At 31.8% G+C, this 22,121-nt stretch overlaps 8 protein-coding genes across 15 annotated transcripts; 4 read left to right on the top strand and 4 right to left on the bottom strand.

Annotated features, from left to right (window-relative positions):
• The first annotated feature begins 160 nt into the window (after window positions 1–160).
• Window positions 161–2,922, top strand: Arpc5 (Actin-related protein 2/3 complex, subunit 5). Of its 4 annotated transcripts, XM_078188977.1 has the most exons (5): window positions 1,460–1,618; window positions 1,737–1,779; window positions 1,871–2,109; window positions 2,199–2,271; window positions 2,503–2,922. In XM_078188977.1, the coding sequence occupies exons 3-5, from the start codon at window positions 1,949–1,951 to the stop codon at window positions 2,740–2,742; spliced, it is 474 nt and encodes a 157-aa protein (XP_078045103.1). In that variant the 5' UTR covers window positions 1,460–1,618; window positions 1,737–1,779; window positions 1,871–1,948; the 3' UTR covers window positions 2,743–2,922. The 4 variants fall into 4 exon arrangements, with proteins under 4 accessions (XP_078045102.1, XP_078045101.1, XP_078045103.1 ...); XM_078188976.1 differs by lacking the exons at window positions 1,460–1,618; window positions 1,737–1,779 and adding an exon at window positions 161–276; XM_078188975.1 differs by lacking the exons at window positions 1,460–1,618; window positions 1,737–1,779 and adding an exon at window positions 163–246.
• On the bottom strand, window positions 266–1,485 carry LOC144474273 (putative ATP-dependent RNA helicase TDRD12). The gene is made up of 4 exons (XM_078188973.1): window positions 1,197–1,485; window positions 1,012–1,136; window positions 828–935; window positions 266–767 (listed from the first exon to the last, which is right to left on the bottom strand). Exons 1-4 carry the CDS (start codon window positions 1,337–1,339, stop codon window positions 649–651), a joined length of 495 nt encoding a protein of 164 aa, XP_078045099.1. The 5' UTR covers window positions 1,340–1,485; the 3' UTR covers window positions 266–648.
• Ccm3 (programmed cell death protein 10 Ccm3) lies at window positions 2,923–4,744 on the bottom strand. 2 transcript variants are annotated; one of them, XM_078188971.1, is made up of 6 exons: window positions 4,465–4,744; window positions 4,168–4,345; window positions 3,934–4,066; window positions 3,686–3,850; window positions 3,532–3,608; window positions 2,923–3,068 (listed from the first exon to the last, which is right to left on the bottom strand). In XM_078188971.1, exons 1-6 carry the CDS (start codon window positions 4,534–4,536, stop codon window positions 3,055–3,057), a joined length of 639 nt encoding a protein of 212 aa, XP_078045097.1. In that variant the 5' UTR covers window positions 4,537–4,744; the 3' UTR covers window positions 2,923–3,054. The 2 variants fall into 2 exon arrangements, with proteins under 2 accessions (XP_078045097.1, XP_078045098.1); XM_078188972.1 differs by having other exon boundaries at window positions 2,937–3,608.
• A 293-nt stretch (window positions 4,745–5,037) lies between these two features.
• Window positions 5,038–8,926, top strand: Fand (Pre-mRNA-splicing factor SYF1 fand). Its single transcript, XM_078188978.1, has 15 exons — window positions 5,038–5,208; window positions 5,280–5,428; window positions 5,510–5,831; window positions 5,905–6,204; window positions 6,286–6,427; window positions 6,496–6,647; window positions 6,723–6,943; window positions 7,020–7,182; window positions 7,267–7,380; window positions 7,463–7,625; window positions 7,700–7,809; window positions 7,902–8,105; window positions 8,191–8,410; window positions 8,497–8,646; window positions 8,792–8,926. The coding sequence occupies exons 1-15, from the start codon at window positions 5,164–5,166 to the stop codon at window positions 8,872–8,874; spliced, it is 2,538 nt and encodes an 845-aa protein (XP_078045104.1). The 5' UTR covers window positions 5,038–5,163; the 3' UTR covers window positions 8,875–8,926.
• Window positions 8,927–9,217: 291 nt separating this feature from the next.
• On the bottom strand, window positions 9,218–11,635 carry Fbxo42 (F-box protein 42). The gene is made up of 7 exons (XM_078188979.1): window positions 11,158–11,635; window positions 10,719–11,065; window positions 10,478–10,635; window positions 10,269–10,399; window positions 10,055–10,194; window positions 9,834–9,967; window positions 9,218–9,764 (listed from the first exon to the last, which is right to left on the bottom strand). Exons 1-7 carry the CDS (start codon window positions 11,279–11,281, stop codon window positions 9,218–9,220), a joined length of 1,581 nt encoding a protein of 526 aa, XP_078045105.1. The 5' UTR covers window positions 11,282–11,635.
• Window positions 11,636–11,933: 298 nt separating this feature from the next.
• On the top strand, window positions 11,934–14,338 carry LOC144474225 (protein O-glucosyltransferase 2). 2 transcript variants are annotated; one of them, XR_013494710.1, is made up of 8 exons: window positions 11,934–12,298; window positions 12,420–12,625; window positions 12,726–12,937; window positions 13,006–13,250; window positions 13,342–13,579; window positions 13,657–13,731; window positions 13,808–13,956; window positions 14,045–14,182. XR_013494710.1 is itself a non-coding variant. In XM_078188899.1 (7 exons), exons 1-7 carry the CDS (start codon window positions 12,108–12,110, stop codon window positions 14,156–14,158), a joined length of 1,506 nt encoding a protein of 501 aa, XP_078045025.1. In that variant the 5' UTR covers window positions 11,934–12,107; the 3' UTR covers window positions 14,159–14,338. The 2 variants fall into 2 exon arrangements, 1 of the variants encoding a protein (XP_078045025.1); XM_078188899.1 differs by having other exon boundaries at window positions 13,657–13,956; window positions 14,045–14,338.
• On the bottom strand, window positions 14,048–17,898 carry LOC144474224 (uncharacterized). The gene is made up of 6 exons (XM_078188898.1): window positions 17,437–17,898; window positions 17,203–17,279; window positions 17,047–17,128; window positions 16,759–16,969; window positions 15,474–16,669; window positions 14,048–15,406 (listed from the first exon to the last, which is right to left on the bottom strand). The coding sequence occupies exons 1-6, from the start codon at window positions 17,494–17,496 to the stop codon at window positions 15,197–15,199; spliced, it is 1,836 nt and encodes a 611-aa protein (XP_078045024.1). The 5' UTR covers window positions 17,497–17,898; the 3' UTR covers window positions 14,048–15,196.
• A 770-nt stretch (window positions 17,899–18,668) lies between these two features.
• On the top strand, window positions 18,669–20,410 carry Ccs (copper chaperone for superoxide dismutase). 3 transcript variants are annotated; one of them, XM_078189100.1, is made up of 7 exons: window positions 18,669–18,821; window positions 18,890–19,088; window positions 19,186–19,375; window positions 19,446–19,512; window positions 19,601–19,782; window positions 19,869–20,011; window positions 20,250–20,410. In XM_078189100.1, the coding sequence occupies exons 1-7, from the start codon at window positions 18,807–18,809 to the stop codon at window positions 20,258–20,260; spliced, it is 807 nt and encodes a 268-aa protein (XP_078045226.1). In that variant the 5' UTR covers window positions 18,669–18,806; the 3' UTR covers window positions 20,261–20,410. The 3 variants fall into 3 exon arrangements, with proteins under 3 accessions (XP_078045226.1, XP_078045225.1, XP_078045224.1); XM_078189099.1 differs by having other exon boundaries at window positions 19,869–20,020; XM_078189098.1 differs by lacking the exon at window positions 20,250–20,410 and having other exon boundaries at window positions 19,869–20,167.
• The last annotated feature ends 1,711 nt before the right edge of the window (window positions 20,411–22,121 follow it).

The raw sequence follows: 22,121 nt of genomic DNA, 5'->3' as shown, positions 1-22,121 counted from the left end.
AAGTGTTAGTGATATCTACTTTTTAAAAATAGCGCCATTTTTGTTTACCTTAGAATAGCGCCATTAGACGCGGTGTTAAAACGCACCAACTGATGGAAAATGTTGCCGACGGAGGAATTCTATATCTACAATCATAGTATGGCGCTATTTGTGGCAAAATGATTAAGTTAGTAAAAAAAAAAGACATGGACAACAAATTGCAGAGATTAATCCACAGAAGAAGTGTCATAGAAGCGTTATTTCGAGGTAGATAATAATGACACTATTTTCAAAATGGTAAAAATTTGTGTTATTTAGTTTGCAAATGTTGCAATAATTACAAATCACTTAAAAATGGTGTAGTCCATATATTCATGGGTTCATACTGATAAAACGTCCGAATAGCTGTCTTGTTTAATTTTTGTACTGAAACATTATTGAATACTTTGATTCACAGTACTAATTCACAGTAATGAAGTATGGAAACATTTACATTCTTTAAAAGTATTTAATTTATACAAAAGTTTACTCTAAATATCTTAGTAAAAAATATGTTTTAGTAGAATTTAAGAGCAAATTTGTATGCAAGTTATTTTCTTTCCAAACCAGATTATACAAAATTTGTTATAACTTTGTACATAGATATTGGTAATACTGCATTAATGTTTGTTACATAAACAACATATCCATTACATCATCATCAGATTCTTCTTCATCAGAAGATGGTACATCTGGCATAATTTGTGATATATTATTTCGTCGTTTATATTCTGCAAAGCTTTCCCTCTCTGTAATAAAATTTACGTTATTTATCCTATTCAAATCATTGTTTATCCTTCAGTGATTACCTATTCTGTTAGAATCGTCAAGCCAGCAAGGTTTATACAAATGATCCATATCTGGTACAATTAAAGATTTCTTTTCAGTTTCAATATGTAACCTTGGCCATTCCGTCCCTGTCAAAGATAAGTACAAACTGCATAAGTATGAAGTGCAAAATAATTAAATATAAAATGATTGTAAGCTAACTACATTTATGAGCCTTCCTTAATGTAATCTTGAGCTCTCTTCCTTTGTTTTCATGCATTGTTTTTTCTGCTACTACTGTTCCACACAGGTACAAAATGACATAATAGTCTTTTCCATTTATGGTACAGCTAAAAATAGGATATATTATTACATTCCATAAGAATACACATAAATTACATATTAAGTACCTAAATAGTAAATGATCACATTCAACACGTAGGTAATAGTCACCCACATCCTGTAGTAAGATACGTATGACAACCGTAACATCCGTTTGATACCACAATATCTTCGGACTATATAATTCACTAACAAGTTTCGGAACACTCATAATATTATTAAAATCACCAATACATAAACTATACTTATTACATTAAAAGCAACACCGGTAATCCGTTAGCAAAGATCAATATAGAAATTTTCTTTGTTCTGATTGGCTGACTGATTGCTGAGACAGGATCCACAGCGGATTAGATAGGCAGTAAAATGGTAGGAACGTGTGCGCTAGCTTAGGGAGTAAGAAAAGTGTGCAGGAGTAGATCTCATCACTGTATTACATTTTTAGTATGTATGTATATACGATGGAATTTTCGTTTCTCAATAAAAAGTGGTAAGAACTAAGATTGTTTACAGTGAAATATTTTTTATAATATATAATATATATATATACATACGTTAACTTCCAATGCTTCCGATCTTCTTTTCTTCTTTCATCAAATGACACGTAGCAAGGGATAAAAATATTATTTCAAAGAAGTGGCAACGCTGGCTGTATGTAGCATACCATGGTCACCCAATTTGAGGTCACAATATGAAAATTTCTGACAGGAATATCACCTCTCATATATTTCTATGCTTACAGACCAATGAAGACTCATTCTAAAAGCGTTAGTTGATAAGCCGGGCGTGATCACTGTGAAACGTCAAGCACTTAGTCAAAATGTCACGAAACGATGGCAAAAAGGATTCGTCAGCATCAGCATTTCGAAAAATTGATGTAGATCAATACAGTGATAATAACTTTAAAGAAGAGGATGCGGATGGAGGATTAGGAGGACCGACTGGTCCAGACGAGAGTGAAGTTTTGACACTTCTTAGCCAATATCCTTTTGATGTTTCTTGTATTGATACATAACTTACTTCTAAACAATTTGTTACAATCCATTGTAGTTTCCTTAATGTTTATTCAAGGGTAAGAATGCTGAAGCTTTGATCTTAGTATTAAAATCTGCTCCACTTGAATGTAAAAATCAACAAGTAAAGGTAACCTCACTGTCATACATTTTCATTGTTTTTTATTTAATAATTGAAACTAATATTTCACTAGCATAGTATTTTATATTTTACTTTAATTTACATTGCTGTTTGATATTCAAATGAACGTAAAACTTCACTTTATATGATCTGTTGTAAGCTTATATTTTCATTTTGAACAAACATATTACTGTTTGAGTATAATCAATAGATTGTATTAAAGATTCTTAAAAATTGCAGGATAATGCAAGGAATTTAACCTTGAAGGTTCTCTTAAGTATAAAATCTAATCAAATGGAAGACTGTCTAGCACGATTAGATAGTGACCTATTGGATGTTTTAATGAAATACATATATCGGGGATTTGAAATTCCCACAGAAGGTAGCAGTAGTCATTTGTTAATCTGGCATGAAAAAGTATACAATATTAGTGGCGTTGGCAGTATTGTACGAGCATTTTCAGATAGCAAACGTGCTTGAAGATTTGTACATTTTCCAGTAATGTTCATTATGATAATTACCACTAACCCTTACTGTTACTCATTGTCATTGTTATTACAATGAGGATGTAGATAGCCAAGCCATTCAATTTTCCAAGTGGGAAATATACAACACATTTGTGTACATTTGTTATCAATAAAGTAATTTTTATTTCTTATACATTTGGAGAAGTGTCTTTCTGATTCCAAATCTATTCTTTTCTTCTTCAAAATCAATTTTCTTCTTACTCTATCATATTTGAGCTGTTTATTTTGAAACTGCCTAAGTCCATTTGTATTGAAATTGAGATATTTAAAGGTTCGCATCTAAAAAGAAAAACTTAAAAAATACGTGTATATGATATCGATGTGTCATACTGCATAAGTGTATGTAAGATACTTAAATTTACAATTCTTATTGAAATAAAGTCAATTCTTAAGTGAATAATATACATGTACTGCAATCAACAACAAAAAGTGACGAACAATTTAGATCACTTTCAAAATAAACAGTTCATTTAAACATATATCTTAATTTTACATGAAATAACAATATATTGCATTAAGACAACCTTTATATCTTCTATTAGAATTGTTTTCGTGTGTTCATGATTTCATTTGTTTACAATGACGTTATAACAATTTAATACATATAAAATAATGATATAGATTTTATATCAAATGGTATTTAAATTCTATTATCAAACATATAACAAAATCGATAAAATTATAATATTACATACTTCATAATAGTTACAAGTAACTTTGTTATTATATATTCATTACTCACACTTATCTTTTACTGTGAGCATTATCATATTTGTCTGATGTATTAAGTACAAAGCACTCACAAATACTGCATTAGCTCTGTAAAAATTATAAATTTGAATTAAAATATTTCAGTTGAAAGCACTATGAATAAGACCAAAGTGACAAATACTTACTGTCCTTCTTTGAAATACTCTTTTAATGTATTACTAAATCTTTTACTATATTTAACAAATTCCCTTTTCCTCTGATCCAATGCCTGTTTTCCTGCAGAACCACGAATGAATGCATTGACCTCGTTTACTGCATCTAAAAGCTTTTTTATTGCACTCGCTATTTCTCTGGAAATATTTAGGACATGTTACATTGAATGAACAACAAAAATTTTTTCACATAAATGGAATAAATAAATATAAATACACACTTGATTGTTTCGAGAAAAGTTTTACGATCAGTTATTTCATCAGGAATTCGACTAAGTATTCTTTTTAATGAAGTTGATTTACGATTTAGTTCTTGAAAAGCATCTTCAGATCTAGCTGATCTATATTCTACAACTATGATTGTAACACAGAAAGTTAAATAAATTGTAATGTTATTATATATTGTCAATATTTCATTCAATCTTATTTAATATATATTGTCAATACTCATATACCATCATAATCAGAAGCTGCTCCTTGCAATCTCAAAACACTTTCGTTCATATCAAGATTAAGTTCAGCCCGTCGTATTATACCAAGAATGAAGTCATGTGTGATTCCTGGATGAGAACTTTCAGCTTTCAGTAATGCTGTACGAAGATTTTGAGCAGCCAGTACATTTTGCCTTTCTAGCTGCAATTGAACCAAGAAATATGTAGTAACAGTTTGATTCCTTATGATGAATCAATTTTTTTAGGTTTTCCTTAAAATTAGATTTTATATGGTAAAAAGAATTCAAAGATTTAAACTACCTTCATTAATATTGGTCTTAAAATTACAGGAAGAACCAGTGATGCAACTGGAGTCTCATCGCCCATTGTCATCGTTTACAACGTTTTTTTATGAGAATAGTTCGAATGTAATTAATTTGCGAACAATTTGAATATAAAACACGACTAGTACAATTCTGAAATAAAGTATGCAGACATCGGTCAAATTGTCTATATTAGAAGTTATAAATCACGATCATATTTTTGATATGACAGCTGTCACAGTCCAGTTCAGTGTCTCCTCCAAAAATGAGGTAAACAGGCTGTGCAACTTGATTTTCATGTACAATTTTTCTAAATCCAACACTTCCTGAATGATTTTGATTGTTTTATATGTAATATGTTTCGAAAGCTTTATTAATTACAAAACTTCCCAAATAAAACCGTTTTAGTTATTGTAAATTATTATTTTTATTTATTATTTGAAAATAATCGTTTTAGTTACTTTTAAATGAAGTAACCTTATTAGCGAATAAACGTCTTCCTTGTTAGATTTAAGAATTCCAGGTTTCGATCAATGAAATACCGCCTTGACTTAACGCGGCTTGAACGAATTGTACGAAAGTGCATCAAAACAAGGAATAACCTCTCGAGTTAGTAACCAAATGTAAATACGTAATACAGTTGTGCATTTATTGCAATCAAATTATATAAATTGTGTAATATTTATTGACATTAACAATGATGTTAGAACGGAAAGACTTGGAAGGAAACTTATATGTTTTTGTAAGTACATTTGTTTCGGTTAACCTACAAATACTTCGAATTGAATCTATTTTTAATATCTATTTGAACAGAATGAAGAAGATTTGCCATATGAAGAGGAGATCTTAAGAAATCCTTATTCCGTAAAGCACTGGCAGCGTTATATAGATCATTTAAAAACTACAAAAAGTAGTAATTTAAACATTGTATATGAAAGAGCATTAAAGGAACTACCTGGAAGGTATGATTTGTAATTTTAGCTCTTTTTATTAAGTATTAACTATGTAATGGCAGCCAAGTAATAATACAATATTTTCATTAGTTACAAATTATGGTATAATTATCTGCGTCAACGTGTAAGTCAATTAAAAGGACGATGTATAACAGATGCTCTTTATGAAGATGTAAATAACGCATTTGAGCGTGCATTGGTTTTCATGCATAAAATGCCCCGGATTTGGATGGACTATTGCACATTAATGACAGATCAATGCTATATTACTCGTACCCGACAAGTGTTTGATAGAGCACTTAGAGCTCTACCAATTACGCAACATCATCGCGTATGGCCTTTGTATATTGAATTTTTGAAGAAACATAATGTATATGAAACTGCAGTAAGAGTTTTTAGAAGATACTTGAAGGTACATATACATTAAAAAATTATATTTATTATCTTCTACCCTTGCATAGAGATGATGCATATTCTGTGTTTAGTTGGCTCCAGAAGATACAGAAGAATATATAGAATATCTGATATCTATTGGAAGACTTGATGAAGCAGCTGTTAAACTTGCACAAATTGTTAATCAAGATGATTTTGTTTCAAAACATGGAAAATCTAATCACCAATTGTGGAATGAATTGTGTGATTTGATATCAAAGAATCCATCTAAAATAAAGTCTCTTAATGTAGATGCTATCATCAGAGGTGGTCTAAGGCGTTATACTGATCAATTAGGGCCCCTTTGGAACTCTTTAGCTGATTATTATGTTCGCAGTGGTTTATTTGAAAGAGTATAAAATTATTTTTTATTAAACTAAAATTTAAACAATTTTATTTCAGTGCAAAATAATTTTATATCTTTACTTTAATAGGCAAGAGACATTTATGAGGAAGCGATACAAACAGTAACTACTGTTAGAGATTTTACACAAGTTTTTGATGCTTATGCACAATTTGAAGAGCTTAGTCTTAGTAAACGTATGGAAGAAGTTGCAAAAAATCCTACCGCAGATGGTAAAAAAATAATTACATAAGTTAATAATCTGTTTGCATAATTTTACTTATTAATCTTGTATTTACAGATGATATAGATTTGGAATTAAGATTAGCACGATTTGAACACTTAATGGAAAGACGATTATTATTACTTAATTCTGTGCTACTTAGACAAAATCCTCATAATGTACAAGAATGGCATAAGAGAGTTATGCTTTATGAAGGTCAACCACATGAGGTATATATTTATTTATATACAAATAGTTTGAAAAATAAAAGTAATGTGTTCTATTATAAATATTTACCCTTTCAGATTATTAATACATACACAGAAGCTGTACAAACTGTACAACCACAATTAGCAGTAGGAAAATTACATACATTGTGGGTTGCATTTGGTAAATTTTATGAAGAGAATGCACAAATAGCCGATGCTAGAGTTGTTTTTGAAAAGGCAACTCATGTTCCTTATACTAAAGTTGACGACCTCGCTTCCGTGTGGTGTGAATGGGCAGAAATGGAAATTAGACATGGGTATAGTAGCATGCTTTACAATATTAAAGAATTACGTGGAACGTAATGAAAGTATAATACAGTTTCAATTATACAGCAATTATAAGGAAGCGCTAAAACTTATGCATCGAGCTACTGCCATGCCATTCCGCAAAGTGGCCTACCATGATGAAACAGAAACTGTACAAATGAGATTGTACAAGTCGTTGAAAGTTTGGTCTATGTACGCCGATTTGGAAGAAAGTTTTGGAACATTTAAGGTATTCTTATATACAAAATTATAATTCTTTTCGATTTACAATTTTTATTTTCATAATTTGTAACTTTTATAATATTCAATCCAGACATGCAAAGCTGTGTATGACAAAATCATAGATTTAAAAATTGCCACACCACAAATTATCATTAATTACGGGCTCTTTTTAGAGGAAAATAAGTACTTTGAAGAAGCCTTTAGGGTAAGTAAAATATTTTTCTTTATCTTTGCTGAAATTTCAATGGCAAATTGATATAGTTATCATGTTCAAATATTTTGAATAGGCTTATGAAAAAGGAATTGCGCTTTTCAAATGGCCGAATGTTTATGATATATGGAATACCTATCTTACAAAATTTTTAAAACGCTATGGTGGCACTAAATTAGAAAGAACACGAGATTTGTTTGAACAGTGCCTCGAACACTGTCCACCAAAATATGCCAAAGGTATTGTCCTTTAATATTTTATTTAATCGATAACTTTTAACCATCTAACGATTTCTAATTACATTCTGTTGCAGCTTTGTATTTATTGTATGCAAAATTAGAAGAAGAGCATGGTTTAGCCAGACATGCAATGTCCGTGTATGAACGGGCAACAAATGCAGTACTTCCTGAAGAAAGGTTTGAGGTAATATTTATTCAATGATATTATTGATAAATATGTTTCGTTAATATTGTGAAAATAATGTAAGAATTAGCTAACCATTTATAACGTTACAGATGTTCAATATATACATAAAGAAAGCAGCAGACATTTATGGTGTACCAAAGACACGACAAATATATGAAAAAGCTATTGAAGTTCTTAATGAAGAAAATACAAGAGAAATGTGCCTGCGATTTGCAGAAATGGAAACAAAGTTAGGAGAAGTTGATAGAGCTAGAGCAATATATGCACATTGCAGTCAAATATGCGATCCAAGAGTACGAAATATAATATTCTATACTATAATTTATATTAGTGTTGAAACAATAAAGTATATATATAATATGTATATGTCTTATCTAGGTAACATCAAATTTCTGGCAAATATGGAAAGAGTTCGAGGTGAGACACGGCAATGAAGATACAATGCGTGAAATGCTTCGAATTAAACGCAGTGTTCAAGCTATGTATAATACTCAAGTAAATATGATGTCTGCACAAATGTTGAATAACGCATCAAATCCACCCGTCGATGTACCAGTGGACGCTATGCGACTTTTGGACAGTAAGACACCAAGTACAGGTAATGTACAAAAGATTTTATCAGAAAGTATTTACAACTTGTAGTACATATTCATTTTTTCTAATACAATTCCTTCAATGTAATAGAAAATGCTGCTGCCTACAAAGATAGTATTAAATTCGTTCGCGGTGTAACGGAGAAAGATGGTAAAGCGGAAGCTCAAGTGAATAATCCGGATGAAATAGATATCGATATAGATGATGATGCCAACGATAACGAGGCAGATATAGAGGAAGGTAATGTAGAGTCTACAATAACACACTTAGACTTTTATTAGTGTTGATCACATGAAATGCATTTATAAATCTTTCTGGACGAGTTTTTCATAGCAGCGTACACATTTTATTTTTTGTCTTTTAATTAAATATCTTTTACTTTCAGATATTCCCATCGAGAAACAAATGGTACCGTTACAAGTGTTCGGTAGTTTAAAAGCAGTTGAAGGTGAAGGTGAAGAAGATTAAACCATTTAATAAATTACATACCTTGGAAATTATGTAAATAAATGATTTTACAATGAAATTTAGCGAATTCTCAATTATATACACTAGAGTCACGTAAAGCTAACATGTCGTAAATCCTCGTTAAGTTTTAAAAATAATCAATTTTACACATAACGCCGATTTTAAAAAGATACAAATCAACATTTTAAATATTTATCACAAGATATTTATAAAATTGTCTTACGTTAATGCACTGCGTGTACCTTCAACATTAAAATAATCTTCAGCAAATACTGTTTTCACCGTACAACTAAAGTTAACACAACACTAACTTAATTAGTATTGTTTTTTTTATTGCAGAATATTAAATAACATATCTTGGTGGATTTATAAAATAAAGATCATTATAAACCTCAGACTCGTCCATGTCTGGGTGACTCTGTAAAGATGTTTGTTCCTTTCGAATACCACCGAATACTATTAATTCCCCACGTCCTGCAACTAATGAATAAAGTATCCTCTCGTCGGGACCCGATTGATTATTGTGCTTTAAAGGAATCCATGAAGCAGTGCACTCATCACACAGAACATTCGTAATGTCCAATACAAAAATGGATAATGTGTTTCCAGTTCGTTTTGTAGCTTTTAATTGGGTTATTCGATTCCTAATTCTTTCTTCCATCCTCCTGATTGATTCTAATTGACGTTGGCGATTGCTATTTGAACCGTTACGTACTGGTTCATCGCGGAAAGCAGCCATGCTTAAAACATGATCGTTGCATAATGGTAAAGTCTTTGTAAAATTAGGAGGATTTGATGAGGAATGTGCATTTTGCACAGAAGCTCTTGTGAAAGATCCGTGTCGACCATTAACATTCACGTCTCTATCAACACGTGAATCATTTTCTTGTCTGAAAAATTATATTCGTGAATTCATCTACGATTAAAATTCGTATATTGTTATTTTCATTTCCTCAAACCTTTCATGAGAATTGTCGGAATCGCACGTTCGTAATGATGCTGTTCTTTGACTAGTGACTTTCTTTAGGGAATTCATATCATTTGATTTTTTCTGGCATTTATTTATACTTAGAACAATAACATAATTTCCCACCTATGGTATTAAAACATTATATTTTATGTTAAATTAGTTTATTGTACTTTATGATAAGTTATTGTATACCGTATTTCGTATCATTACCTTACAAGCTTGATGGCACCAAATTCGTGTTGGGGCCCATTCTGTATTGTGCATATTTACTTTTTTCCATGTCCAAGTTGTGCCTTCCATTTTTAACAACCAGGCATCATTCATAGCAACATTAGGTCCACTACAGCCTCCTAATGTTGTAATTATTAGTGAAAGCAAATAATACAATAGTTCATATTAAGAATTCATTTCATGTAAGGAATACCTAGTACAAGAAGATGATAATCTCCTAGTTCAATCTGAGACTGTCCATAACGTGGTTGTGGCTTTAAGTTCGATGTAGTTTGCTTGTGCCAACTATAAGAATCCAAGTTCAAACACCATACGTCATTGGATCTGCCTCAATATAACATGATGTCCTTGTTATTAAATGAAATTGAAGTGTCAAGACATGAATAGTTTAAAATATATTACCTATATCCATTACATATGCCACCAAACACAACCATATTATTTTTGTGAATCGATGCTGAGTGTGCTGACGTAGGTGGAGGTGACTCTAATGTATTTATAACAATCCATTTATTTGATTCTATAGAATATACATGTAATTCATTGAATAGTTTCCATTGCTGTAAATATACAAAATATAATTAAAAGAATATGTCAATAATTGTTTGCATATTAAATCATTCATGTGTAGAGGTGTAAATACCTGGTGTAAAGGATAAGGGGAAGGATAAGACCATCCACCAAATAATATAAAACTTTTTTTGTAATATAACATAGTAGCACAAGACTTAGGAGATGGATAGCTTCCCATAGTAATTAATCTAACCCATGTTCTTGTGTCCAGATCTAATCTCCATAAATCATTAAATGTTGTACATGTAGCTGTACAACCACCAAAGACATACATAGAATTATCATACATGCAAGCTGAATGGGAGTGTCTCTTTCCTATGGTAGGCATCCAATCTATAGAACATGGCCAAGCACTCCAAAGCAATGATCCATAAGACACAGATTTTTGAAAATGTGCTTTGTTATGTTGTATTACATCTGTAAGAAATTGAACATTTTTACTATCATTACCCTAGCTGCAAATATACATTTCACAAATATACACAATTAAATGTAAAAATCTGATATACTTTTAGTAGCATGAAACCATCTTTTGGACACAAGTTTACATTCTTGAAGATCTCTGTAAGGTGGAATCAAGCTTAAAATGTACTCTAACAAAACGTCTGGTAAATCATCGATCCTGCACTCCATTTCACACGAAATATCTGTATTAAGAACACTTTAAATACTATTATTAAGTAGCTACGCTGTTTCCGAGATTCGAATTATTTGAAGAATAGTGAAACTATAATAGCAGGCAGTTGAAAATCATGTTTCGTTATCACTTTCTAGAGACGCTGACAAGCTAAGGAATCCCTGAGATTTGAACGCGACGAATTTAAATGCCCCTCCATACATCGTAAATGTTTCTATTCATTTTCGACAATTATTATTCTACGAAATATAGGCCATATAAAAAATTATTATGTATGACTCTAGTAAACAATGATAACCTAGTGTTAGACAACTATGCCACAGAGTACATCTTTTGTGCTGCAATGGTACAACCACAAGAACCCTCTGTGGGACAACGGGCAACATAGTTTTGTCTTAAAATGTTGACTGCCATGAACTTCGTCGCGCCAAATGTAAATTCCACGATCATGTAACTAAATGAAAGACTAAAATCATCTTAAGATATACTGTTATTAATTACTATTGTCGTCTGTATACTACAATAAATGTTTATTTTTACTGATGCACAAGAAACGTGGTAATAAAATACTTAATTCAAAGAAAAGTACATTAAACAAAATCAATTGCACGATACCAATCAAATGAATTTGTCACGATTTTGGACAACTTCAGATGTATTTGTGTTAAGCCGCTCTGTGATAAATAACAGAATCGAATTTATTAAAAGCTCATCTATATTGTATAATAATACAACAGTATTCTTTCTAATTAGTTAGGAAACCGTGAAGTATTTCTATATAGACGTCGGTTTAAAGAATAGACTAAGTTAATCGTAGATCTTATGTTGCAAACAATAATGTTGACGAAAATGCTGTTTTCACTGTTTGTATTATTACTTATTTGCAACGAAGTAATAGTTGTTGAAATTGATCCATCTAAAACAATTATCTGGGGTCCTGGATTAAAACCAGATAAAATAACAATGAGAGCACGATACATTTTCTTTCAGCTTGTTGATTCAAATGGAAAGAAGTATGTTTTTTATTCAGAAAAATAATTTATCAATTGACTGAAATAATATTATTTCATTTCTTGTATTTATTATATACATGCATTCTTTTAATACTAAAGAGTTTATTTAAATATTTTTTAGTTTAACAGAATCACAGGGAAAAGACATAGTTTCTGCTTACATACAAGGTCAAACATCATCTGGACATACATGTCATGTAGGAACACAAATTTTAGATTGCAAGGATGGAAGTATCATTGTGAGATATAGATTAGATAATACTTGTTTCAATTTAAAATTCAAATTTAAAGTAAAACATGTGTCTATTCTATCAATGGAATTCAAAGGTATTGTTTAGTTTGATAATTAAATAATCTATATCAGTATAAATTTACATCAGTGTTAAGTATTTTACATTGCAAACAAATTTTTAATATAAATTCTTAGGTCCTGTTTATGAAGAAGAATGTTATTGTCCACATCCTTCTATTAATAATTGGATAGAAAATATGGAGTGTGCCAAGAATTATACACAGATGTTTAATGATCTACTACCTTTTACTAATGTGGATTTCAATAAAATACGCCAAGATATTATAAAAACATATGATCAACCAGGAAGTGTCAGTCTTTGTCATTATGTAGTCAAAGCCAATAAAGTAAGTATTAATGTACCTGTATCTTAATCTTTTTGAAACTGTGTTTGACTTAAACTAGGTGTAACAAGATTTTTAGACACTGTTATGGCAAATACGTAGGCTTTAAAATATTCATGGATTCGATTCTATTATCCATTACACGAAAAGTTATCTTGCCCGATATAGAACTTTTTGTGAATTTGGGGGACTGGCCACTTGTACCCAAAAATGGTAAGAACTACCCAATTTTTTCTTGGTGTGGTTCCATGGATACGAAGGATATTGTTATGCCTACTTATGATATTACTGAATCATCTTTAGAAGCAATGGGAAGGTATGAATTTTATCAAATTTTATGTTACCAATTTAACAAATATATAGTATCTTCAAAATTTACATGTTTGATGATATTATTCATAAAACAGGGTAATGTTAGATGTACTATCTGTACAAGGTAATATAGATGTACCATGGAAGAAAAAGAAGGAGAAACTATTTTGGCGAGGCCGTGATTCTCGTCAAGAACGACTAGACCTAATTGACATTTCAAGGAAACATCCTGATTTGTTTAATGCTTCAATTACTAATTTCTTCTTTTTTAAGGGTCAGATAGATAAGTATGGCCCTGGACAAAAGCATGTATCATTATTTAACTTTTTCGAGGTAAAAAATACAGATATACAAATAATATTATATATCTATACTGAACCATAAAAATAATTTTGTTAATATTTATGCAGTATAAATACCAGCTGAACATCGATGGTAGTGTTGCTGCGTACAGATTTCCGTATTTGCTTGCCGGAGATTCCTTGGTACTTAAACAAAAATCAAAATACTATGAATTCTTTTATAATGACCTTATACCTGGTAAACACTATGTGCCTGTAGAAAATAACTTATCAAATCTCGTTAAAAAAATTACGTGGGCTAAGGAACATGATGAAGATGCGTTAAAAATAGCTAAAGCTGGTAGACAATTTGCAAGAGACAATTTGTTACCTCGTGATGTATTCTGTTACCACGTAGTTTTATTCAATGTAAGAAATTCACGTATAGTTAGACAGATTTAACTTCATTTATTCTTTTTAAATATATGTCATAGAATAACACGATTTTACATTGTAGGAATGGAATAAACGCTTAAAGAGCAAAGTTAACGTACTGGATAACATGGAAGAAGTGCTGCAACCTAATCACTCCTGTAAATGTTACAATGGAAAAATGAAAGAGGAACTCTAGTTTCACATATATCTTCTTTTTAATATCTCGGTAAAACGATTTTTTTTTGTAGCTTTTGTATAAAAAATATTGTATATCAATTTAAATTTGCATCTTTCTTGTTGTTAAGAATTATTGCTTGCTACAAAATGAAGACGTAATGAAGCGCTCAAAGTATAAAATATAGCGTATCAAATTCAATTTGTATCATTTAAAAACACAGTTTGATAAGGATCTACATACAAAAAGATCATACATATTGGAATTTTTATCTCGAAGTTAGTTTTTCAGAAGTTTTCAGTTAATTTAACAGAATTTTTGAAGGTGAAGATAAGAATCAAATTGTAAATCCATGAATTTTTTTAATGACAATCAAGAAAATATAAAATTGGATAAGTAAATATAAAATTAATTCTAAGGCAAATGTGTATACTGAAAGCTGTAAATAGATAGTACATGATGTACCACATTAGGTACTATTTATCTCGGTGTGATATAGATATGTGAATCCTGTAGTATGTACACCGATATTCAAGCAGTCAACGCACATTTGAAATGCTGCACAATCTAGTGTCTCTATTAAAATTAAATAATAACGATTTACAGTTTCCTTAACTTACGAAGTAAAACTAGGAGTCTGATATTATAATTTAGAGGCTTCTCAGTATCATTTTTAACGATAAAAGTTGTTCTAAGACGTTGCTATATACGAGAAAAGGTAATCTTTAAAGTTTTTCAAACGCATAAATGTACACGTGTAGGGCCTGTAATTGTTACAAATAATTAATTTGTATAGAAGCATTTTTGGTTTTTAGTTAGAATACATTGTTTCAAAAAAGAAATTAACTCTCAGAAATTGTTTTGTATGATTTTCGTTAAACGATGTTATTTTAGCAGCACCTTTCCTCATATATCATCTTGTATTATTTGCCCCGTTACGTAACATTGGACGATATGATAGTAAGAATTAAATTAAGACTTTATATACCACTTGTTCCAAATTTGCAATTAAACAGTTTATATTAGTGTAAATGCTATATGAATTTACATTAATATACTTTATTGTGGAGGTGGTTGGTAGCCGTAGCCACCGTACTGATTGGGTGGAGGAGGTCCCTGTGGTCCAGGTGGTGGAGGCATATGACCACCAGGAGGTCGTGGTGGATACTGTGCATAAACTTGTCCTGCAGGTGGGGGTGGATAACTTTGAGGTGGATACTGTGGGTGTCCATAATGCTGACCACCTTGTGGTGGATGAGGAGTATATACCTGAGAATTATTTATAGTTTATTAATTAATTCTTAAAATACTTGAAATGAGGAAAAGTATAATATACCTGTGGTTGTCCACCCGGGGATGGCGGTACATATGTTTGTGTAGTAGCTGGTCCATAACCAGGTTGTGGTTGTGGGCCTGGTGGTGGAGCAGGACCTTGTGGAGGTCCCGAAGGTGGTTGAAATCCGCTTGGGGCAGGATTCTGAGACTGTTGTTGCGATTGCGGTGGAGTTTGTGACTGTTGTTGAGACTGTTGTGGCTGATGTGGTGATTGATGTGCAGGAGGTTGATGAGACGATTGATGAGAAGGTTGATGCGGTGGTTGATGAGGAGCATGAGGTGGCTGATGAGGAGATTGATGTGGTGGTTGATGCGGTGGGTGCGATGCCGGATGAGGTGTTTGATGAACAGGATATCCAGATGGAGCAGGAACAGTTGGAGCGTAACTGCCGCCTTGAGAAGTAGGTGGTGGCCCACTGCTTGGAGGATAAGTTTGAGTCGAAGCAGAAGGTGTACTTGTCGGTTGACTACTTTGGGCATAAGTGTTAACTCCGCTTGCAGAGGCAGTGCTAAATGGTGGAGATGTAGAAGCTGGTCCATATTGTGTTGAACCTGGGCCAGGGCTTGGTTGATTACCATAATTTGGCTGAGGACCAGTACTTTGTTGAGATCCAGGTTGTGGAGGTTGAGCTGCACTAGATGTAGGAGGAGCTGGATAGTTCTGTGGTGGAACATTATTTGCATATGCTTGAGATGAAGGAGGAGGGTAACTACCAGGTTGACCTCCTCCATATGCATTTTGAGGTGGTGGCTGAGATGGGGGTTGTTGGTAATTGGGTTGTGGGCTAGGACTACCATATTGTCCTGGTTGTTGCTGTTGACCACTTGATGGGAAGTTTTGTTGAGAAGGATTAGTAGGTGGATAACCTTGCTGATTTGGAGGTGGTGGGCCATAGCCTGTGGGTGGTTGAGTACTTCCTGGTGGTGGATATCCACCTGGTTGAGGACCGTAGCTATTTACTGTACTTGGAGGACCATAATTTGGCTGTGTCGATGCACTATATCCCTGTTGTTGAGAAGCGTTTGGTGGTCCATATTGATTTGGTTGTCCTGGAGTATATGCTGATCCTTGGGGACCTTGATAATTAGAACCAGGATTTTGATTACCATATTGAGTTGGGTAACCTTGTTGGGATGGTTGTTGAGGGTAACCTTGAGGACCTCTATACTGCTGCGGTCCAGGTGCAGTAGGTGGTCCTATAAATAGTTAAAGAACAGTCAAAGTGCATAACTGTTTTTATACTTCACGATTTTCAGTTTGAAGATTTAATTTAGATACAACATACTATTTATGGCCGGTCCTTGTCCAGGCATGACAGGACCACGATATCCACCTTGAGACATTGGTTGTCCTTGATTAAAACTCGACATTGGTAATGTAGGTTGACTATTTGGAGGCATATCTCCTACAGGTCCACCTGAACCTGTGGGTGGATTTGGAAGGCCTTGAGGATTCATCATAGTATGTTGAGGACCATTAGGTATTCCTTGTGGAGGCTAACGTATAAAAGAAGAAATATCAAACAACTATAAAAGAACAAATATCACTAAACTATACAAATAAAACTTCTTACAGGTAATAATGCTTGTATATTCTGGTTGGCATCAGCAATCGATGCCAAATATACTAAATTACGATGCAACATTTGTTGATACCTAAATAAAAAACATACAGTAAGTATAATTATGATAATAAATTTGTTATGTATTTGAAAATATCTTATACTCACTGTATACATTCTTGCGACTTTCCTTTATTTTGATATTCTTGAATAGTTTGTATTAACTGACTATTCTCGTCAAGCATCTACAAATAATCATTAATAATAATACTTATGCTATATTTGTCCGTTTGTTAATTATCACAAATTATATCTCTCACTAACAAATTCATAACATTAAAAATATATATTCTTTTATAGATAATTTTATACAATAATAATAAATATTAGGACAAATATTACCTTCTGTATTTGGGCAGGATTCGGTGGTGGCCTACCGCGTTGAGCAAAGGTCACAGACATGTTTTATGATATTTTATAAAACGCACTATAATCGTGATACGTAATTTATTTTACTACAATCTGTTTCAGCTAAATCAGTATATTATCGGTGGCATCCTGTGAATCGTTAAACACATTCGGAACTTCAAAATTTCGTTACAGTATCGGTTAGCCACATTATTACACCACAGTTTCAACATCCAGAAAAGAAACAGCACATTACGATACAAGCTCTTCAAAATCATAAAAAATGATGGGTTGCTTAATCTCAGTACATAATTCCTTCTCCAATAGGAATTTCTAAATATAGCAAATCACGATCAAGCGATTCCTTTGCAAAATTTCTGGTTTTGCAAACAAGAGATGGTTACTGTTCATTTCTAAAATAGAAAGCTTGGGAAAAGAGCGTGCTATGTGAGAAACGCGCGAACTATTATGGTAAAATATAGCAGACGGTAAAAACTCGAAATCATTTATTATTAGGTCATCCAGCGAAGATCAAAATTTATAAAACGTCTATAAATAAAAAAGTGTATGTAAATTTCCTCAAAAATAGAAAAATTTATAATTCTTTAATATAACGTTAATTTTGCTCATAAAAATGGTAGAATTAATTGTCACATAAGTATTTATGTCAGTATAAATAAATGTGCTTTTTATCGAATCACAGTAACTTTATTTTTCTGTTACTGTTATTTATATAGTAACTTTTCCAAATAAATACTTTTATTATATGTAGGGTATTGGGACCTACTCCTGCACGCATTTTTTACACGCTAAGCCATCATTTTACTGTGTATCCAATCTACAGTGAATCCTGATTCAATAGCCAGTGATCCGCCAATGAGAGCAAAGATAATATCTATATCGATTTACGCTAACGTATCAATTTGCGGCCAGAGTATGTGCATATAACTTTTTGTTTATAATAATGAGACCTACTTCTGCACGCCTTTTGTACTCCCTAAACTGGCTCGCACATCCCAACATCTTACTGCACATCCAATACCCAGTAGACCCTGTCTCAGAAAAAAATTATCAGCCAATTACAGCAATGAAAATTTCTATGCAAGTCCTCGCTAACGGATCAAGCTGCGGTCTGGAGATGTGTACCCCCACCATTTTACTGCCCATCCAGCTTTGCGCAAGTACTTTAGAAAGAGAATGAGATATTGTATTTTGAAACATTTACAGTAGCCGAAAACTTTCTGCTACCTTGTCATATAAAACGTAACCTTAAAGCAAATATAACCAATCAAACGTCACCTGCCGCTACAGAAAAATTGTCTAATTATTCTCTGTTAAAAAACAATTTAATAGAATATAACAAAATGACATCGGCAAAGGTAAGTTGCAGAAGTAAAAGAAAATATTGTTTGCATAAATTGCTATGCCAAACATTCTGAATTTTTAGATTGAATTTGCGGTGAACATGACTTGTCAAAAATGCGTCGAAGCGGTAGAAAAGAGTTTGACCGGTGTAAAGGGAATTGAAAATATCGATATATCATTGGAAAAAGGAAATGTTATTATTCAGACAAATTTACCGTCTTCGGTAATACAAGAAAAAATTGAACAATCTGGAAGAAAAGCTATTTTGAAGGGATATGGCAGTAAGAAAATATAAAATAATTACTTTTGTACAAGACACTGTGAGGATCAATTATAATAATAATCCTTCAATATCATATGTGATCTTTAAAATTATAGATTCTCTTAGTGCAGTGGCAATGTTAGGAGGAAATTCAGGGTATAGCGTGAAGAACAAAATAATGGGAGTCATAAGATTTGCACAAACTTCTGATGGTTGTATTATAGATGGAACAGTTGATGGCTTAAATCCAGGAGAACACGGTATACATATACATGAATGTGGTGATATTTCAAATGGCTGTGACAGGTACATAAGTGTGAGACCACATCTGCTTTCACAATTTTTACTTCTTGAATCTTATATGTTATGTTTATAGTACTGGAGAACATTTTAATCCAAATAATACAGTACATGGGGGACCTGAAGATGATGTTCATAAACGGGTAATATTATAGATGATGTTGACAGTAGATTTATCAAATCATTTGACCATTGAAGGTTCACCTATTATAAAATTCAAATTAATTATAGCATATAGGAGATCTTGGTAATATAACAGCAAATGAATTTGGTAGAGCTACATTTAGGAGATTAGACACACTAATCAATATACCTGATATTATTGGAAGATCTCTAGTTATAACAGAAAATCCAGATGACCTAGGAAAGGGAAATGTCCCAGATTCTAAAATAAATGGAAATAGTGGAAATAGGTAGGTCCTGCATTATTTCTGTGGTATTAATGTAATAGTCATTGTAATAGCTTCCAATATTAAAGATTTATTTAATTATTTTGTAGATTGGCTTGTGGCATTATTGCTCGTTCATCTGGCTTGTTTCAAAATACGAAAAAGATCTGTGCTTGTGATGGACTTACACTGTGGGATGAAAGAGATAAAGCACTTTTAGAAAAACCGGAATCTAGTAATAATATTGGAGCAAGTAATGCTTGTACAGTATCTTAACATATTAATATCAGATAAGGGAAAATACAAAAATAGTGGTCTATTTATATTTATGTAGTATTTTCGTTGCATGTATTCTACGAATGCAAATTAGCCATGTTAAAAAATAGTGTCACTACTTATTTATGAACTGCACTTCATGTATAATGTATTATACAAAAAATTAGAAAAATAATGAATTTGTTAATAGAAAATTTCATATTTTTATTTTTCAGCAAAGTTATAAATAATATCAAGGAGTACAGTGAGTTTCGAGACATGAAACATATGAAACATTCCTTTTAAATGTTATGTACATGATGCAAACACAAGTACATTACATTGTATATAATGTACAGATCTTTAAATAATAGCAAAAATAAATATTTCTACGTTTTTACTATGTATTTTTATATCATGCATAAATAAAAATCGTTTAATTTAACGATCTAACATCACACTTCCATAATTAAAAGCATTTATTAAAAACAGAAATAATTTCAGGATTGGTTTTAAATATTATTTATTCCTTGTGATATCTATTGGTTCAGAGTATAAATGTTTATGTAAAGTAATGCAAAATGACAGATGCATTAAAATTGCATGTTAATATACTGATAGGGATCATTTACCATTTTCCATGCAGTCCTTTCAACTATATACAATGTGTGACTTTAACTATAAATAAATAATAATATATTACTAATAACTTTGATAACCAGTACAAAGAATGCTTTGAACTATTTTAATGTGTAATAGTGCTTATTAATGTTTACAACATACTTTTTTCCTCTTTCCAAATAGCAAAAGTGGAACTTGATGACATGTGGTTGAATTAACACATGAGATTGTATTAATTTGGTCTTTACTAACTTTACTGTTGGAATCTAATTTTTCCTGCTGGGAAGTCACATTCTTCTGTTGTAATGTTGTACAAGTTATATCTCTTTTATCTTCATTATCCATATTCTGTAACGCATACCCTTTTTCGATTAAAAATTTGTGAAGATCCACTGTTAAATTTTCTTCAGTAACATTATCGGTGGATAACTTTTCACCAGACATATTTAGCTCTCGAATACCATGGCGTGATTTAAATTTTTCTAACCAACCACTGCTTGCCTTAAAATTTGGATTTCCTTTCAATTTCTCATTAAACTCCAATGCCTTCTCGCACAGAATAGGCCCAGATATAGGTACTCCTTTATCTCTATTTTCTAGGAACCATTGAAACACAGCATCATCTACATTTTTATACTTTGGCACCATCATACTCTTTCTATTGACAGCAATGTCCAAGGTATCTGCTTGCATCAAGTAATTTTCAATGGCATCTTTCTGATTTTTAATACCGGTAATAGTAGCTTTCCCGATACCATATATTTTCGCTAATTTCGCTGCACTTTCACCACTCTCCAATTTTCGAATAATTTCGTGTTTTGTTATTATACTTAACACTACACGCTTCCGTTTCGACGCCATTAGTATGGGAACAGGTTAAATAAGGAAAGGTTCTGTAATTAATTATTTAAAATACTTTAAAATGTAAAACCTTCATGTTATTATAAAAATTATTCTGCCTTTGTCTCTTACTCTTCATCCTTCTTTTCAGCTTAATTAATTCTTACAGACGATATTGCCTAATTAATCATATTGTATCTTCATTATACTTTTTCTTTTACCAAACTATTTCATTTTTATATTAAATCTAATGTTTATGAATATATAAATCTGTTCGTTAAAGATTCTATAAAGACTTGCCATTTACACTTGCACATCTAAAGCGTAGATAATGAAATAGCAAAGCATTCCGATAATGGAAGCTTCGATACTGTTTGTTGCAGAACATTCTCATAATTACTCAATTTATTAATAATTAAATACATAGAATAACGATTATTGAATTATTATATCACATCTGCAAATTTCATATATACATACACATCATCTTCAGATCTATTTACAATTTAGAATTTTTATTTATTTGACAATTTTTATGAAATATGTAGTAGTCACTCATGATGTTGAGTAGTCATAGAGAATCAATACATACATTGTACATAAAATAGACAGTGATGCCTCACCATATTGAGCAATTTCTACCTCAC

This window comes from Augochlora pura, chromosome 8, assembly GCF_028453695.1.
Source record: "Augochlora pura isolate Apur16 chromosome 8, APUR_v2.2.1, whole genome shotgun sequence".
In the NCBI taxonomy this organism is placed as follows: Eukaryota; Metazoa; Arthropoda; class Insecta; order Hymenoptera; family Halictidae; genus Augochlora; species Augochlora pura.
Note: the sequence above shows the minus strand (reverse complement) of the source record. Positions and strands in the feature narration are given on the sequence as shown.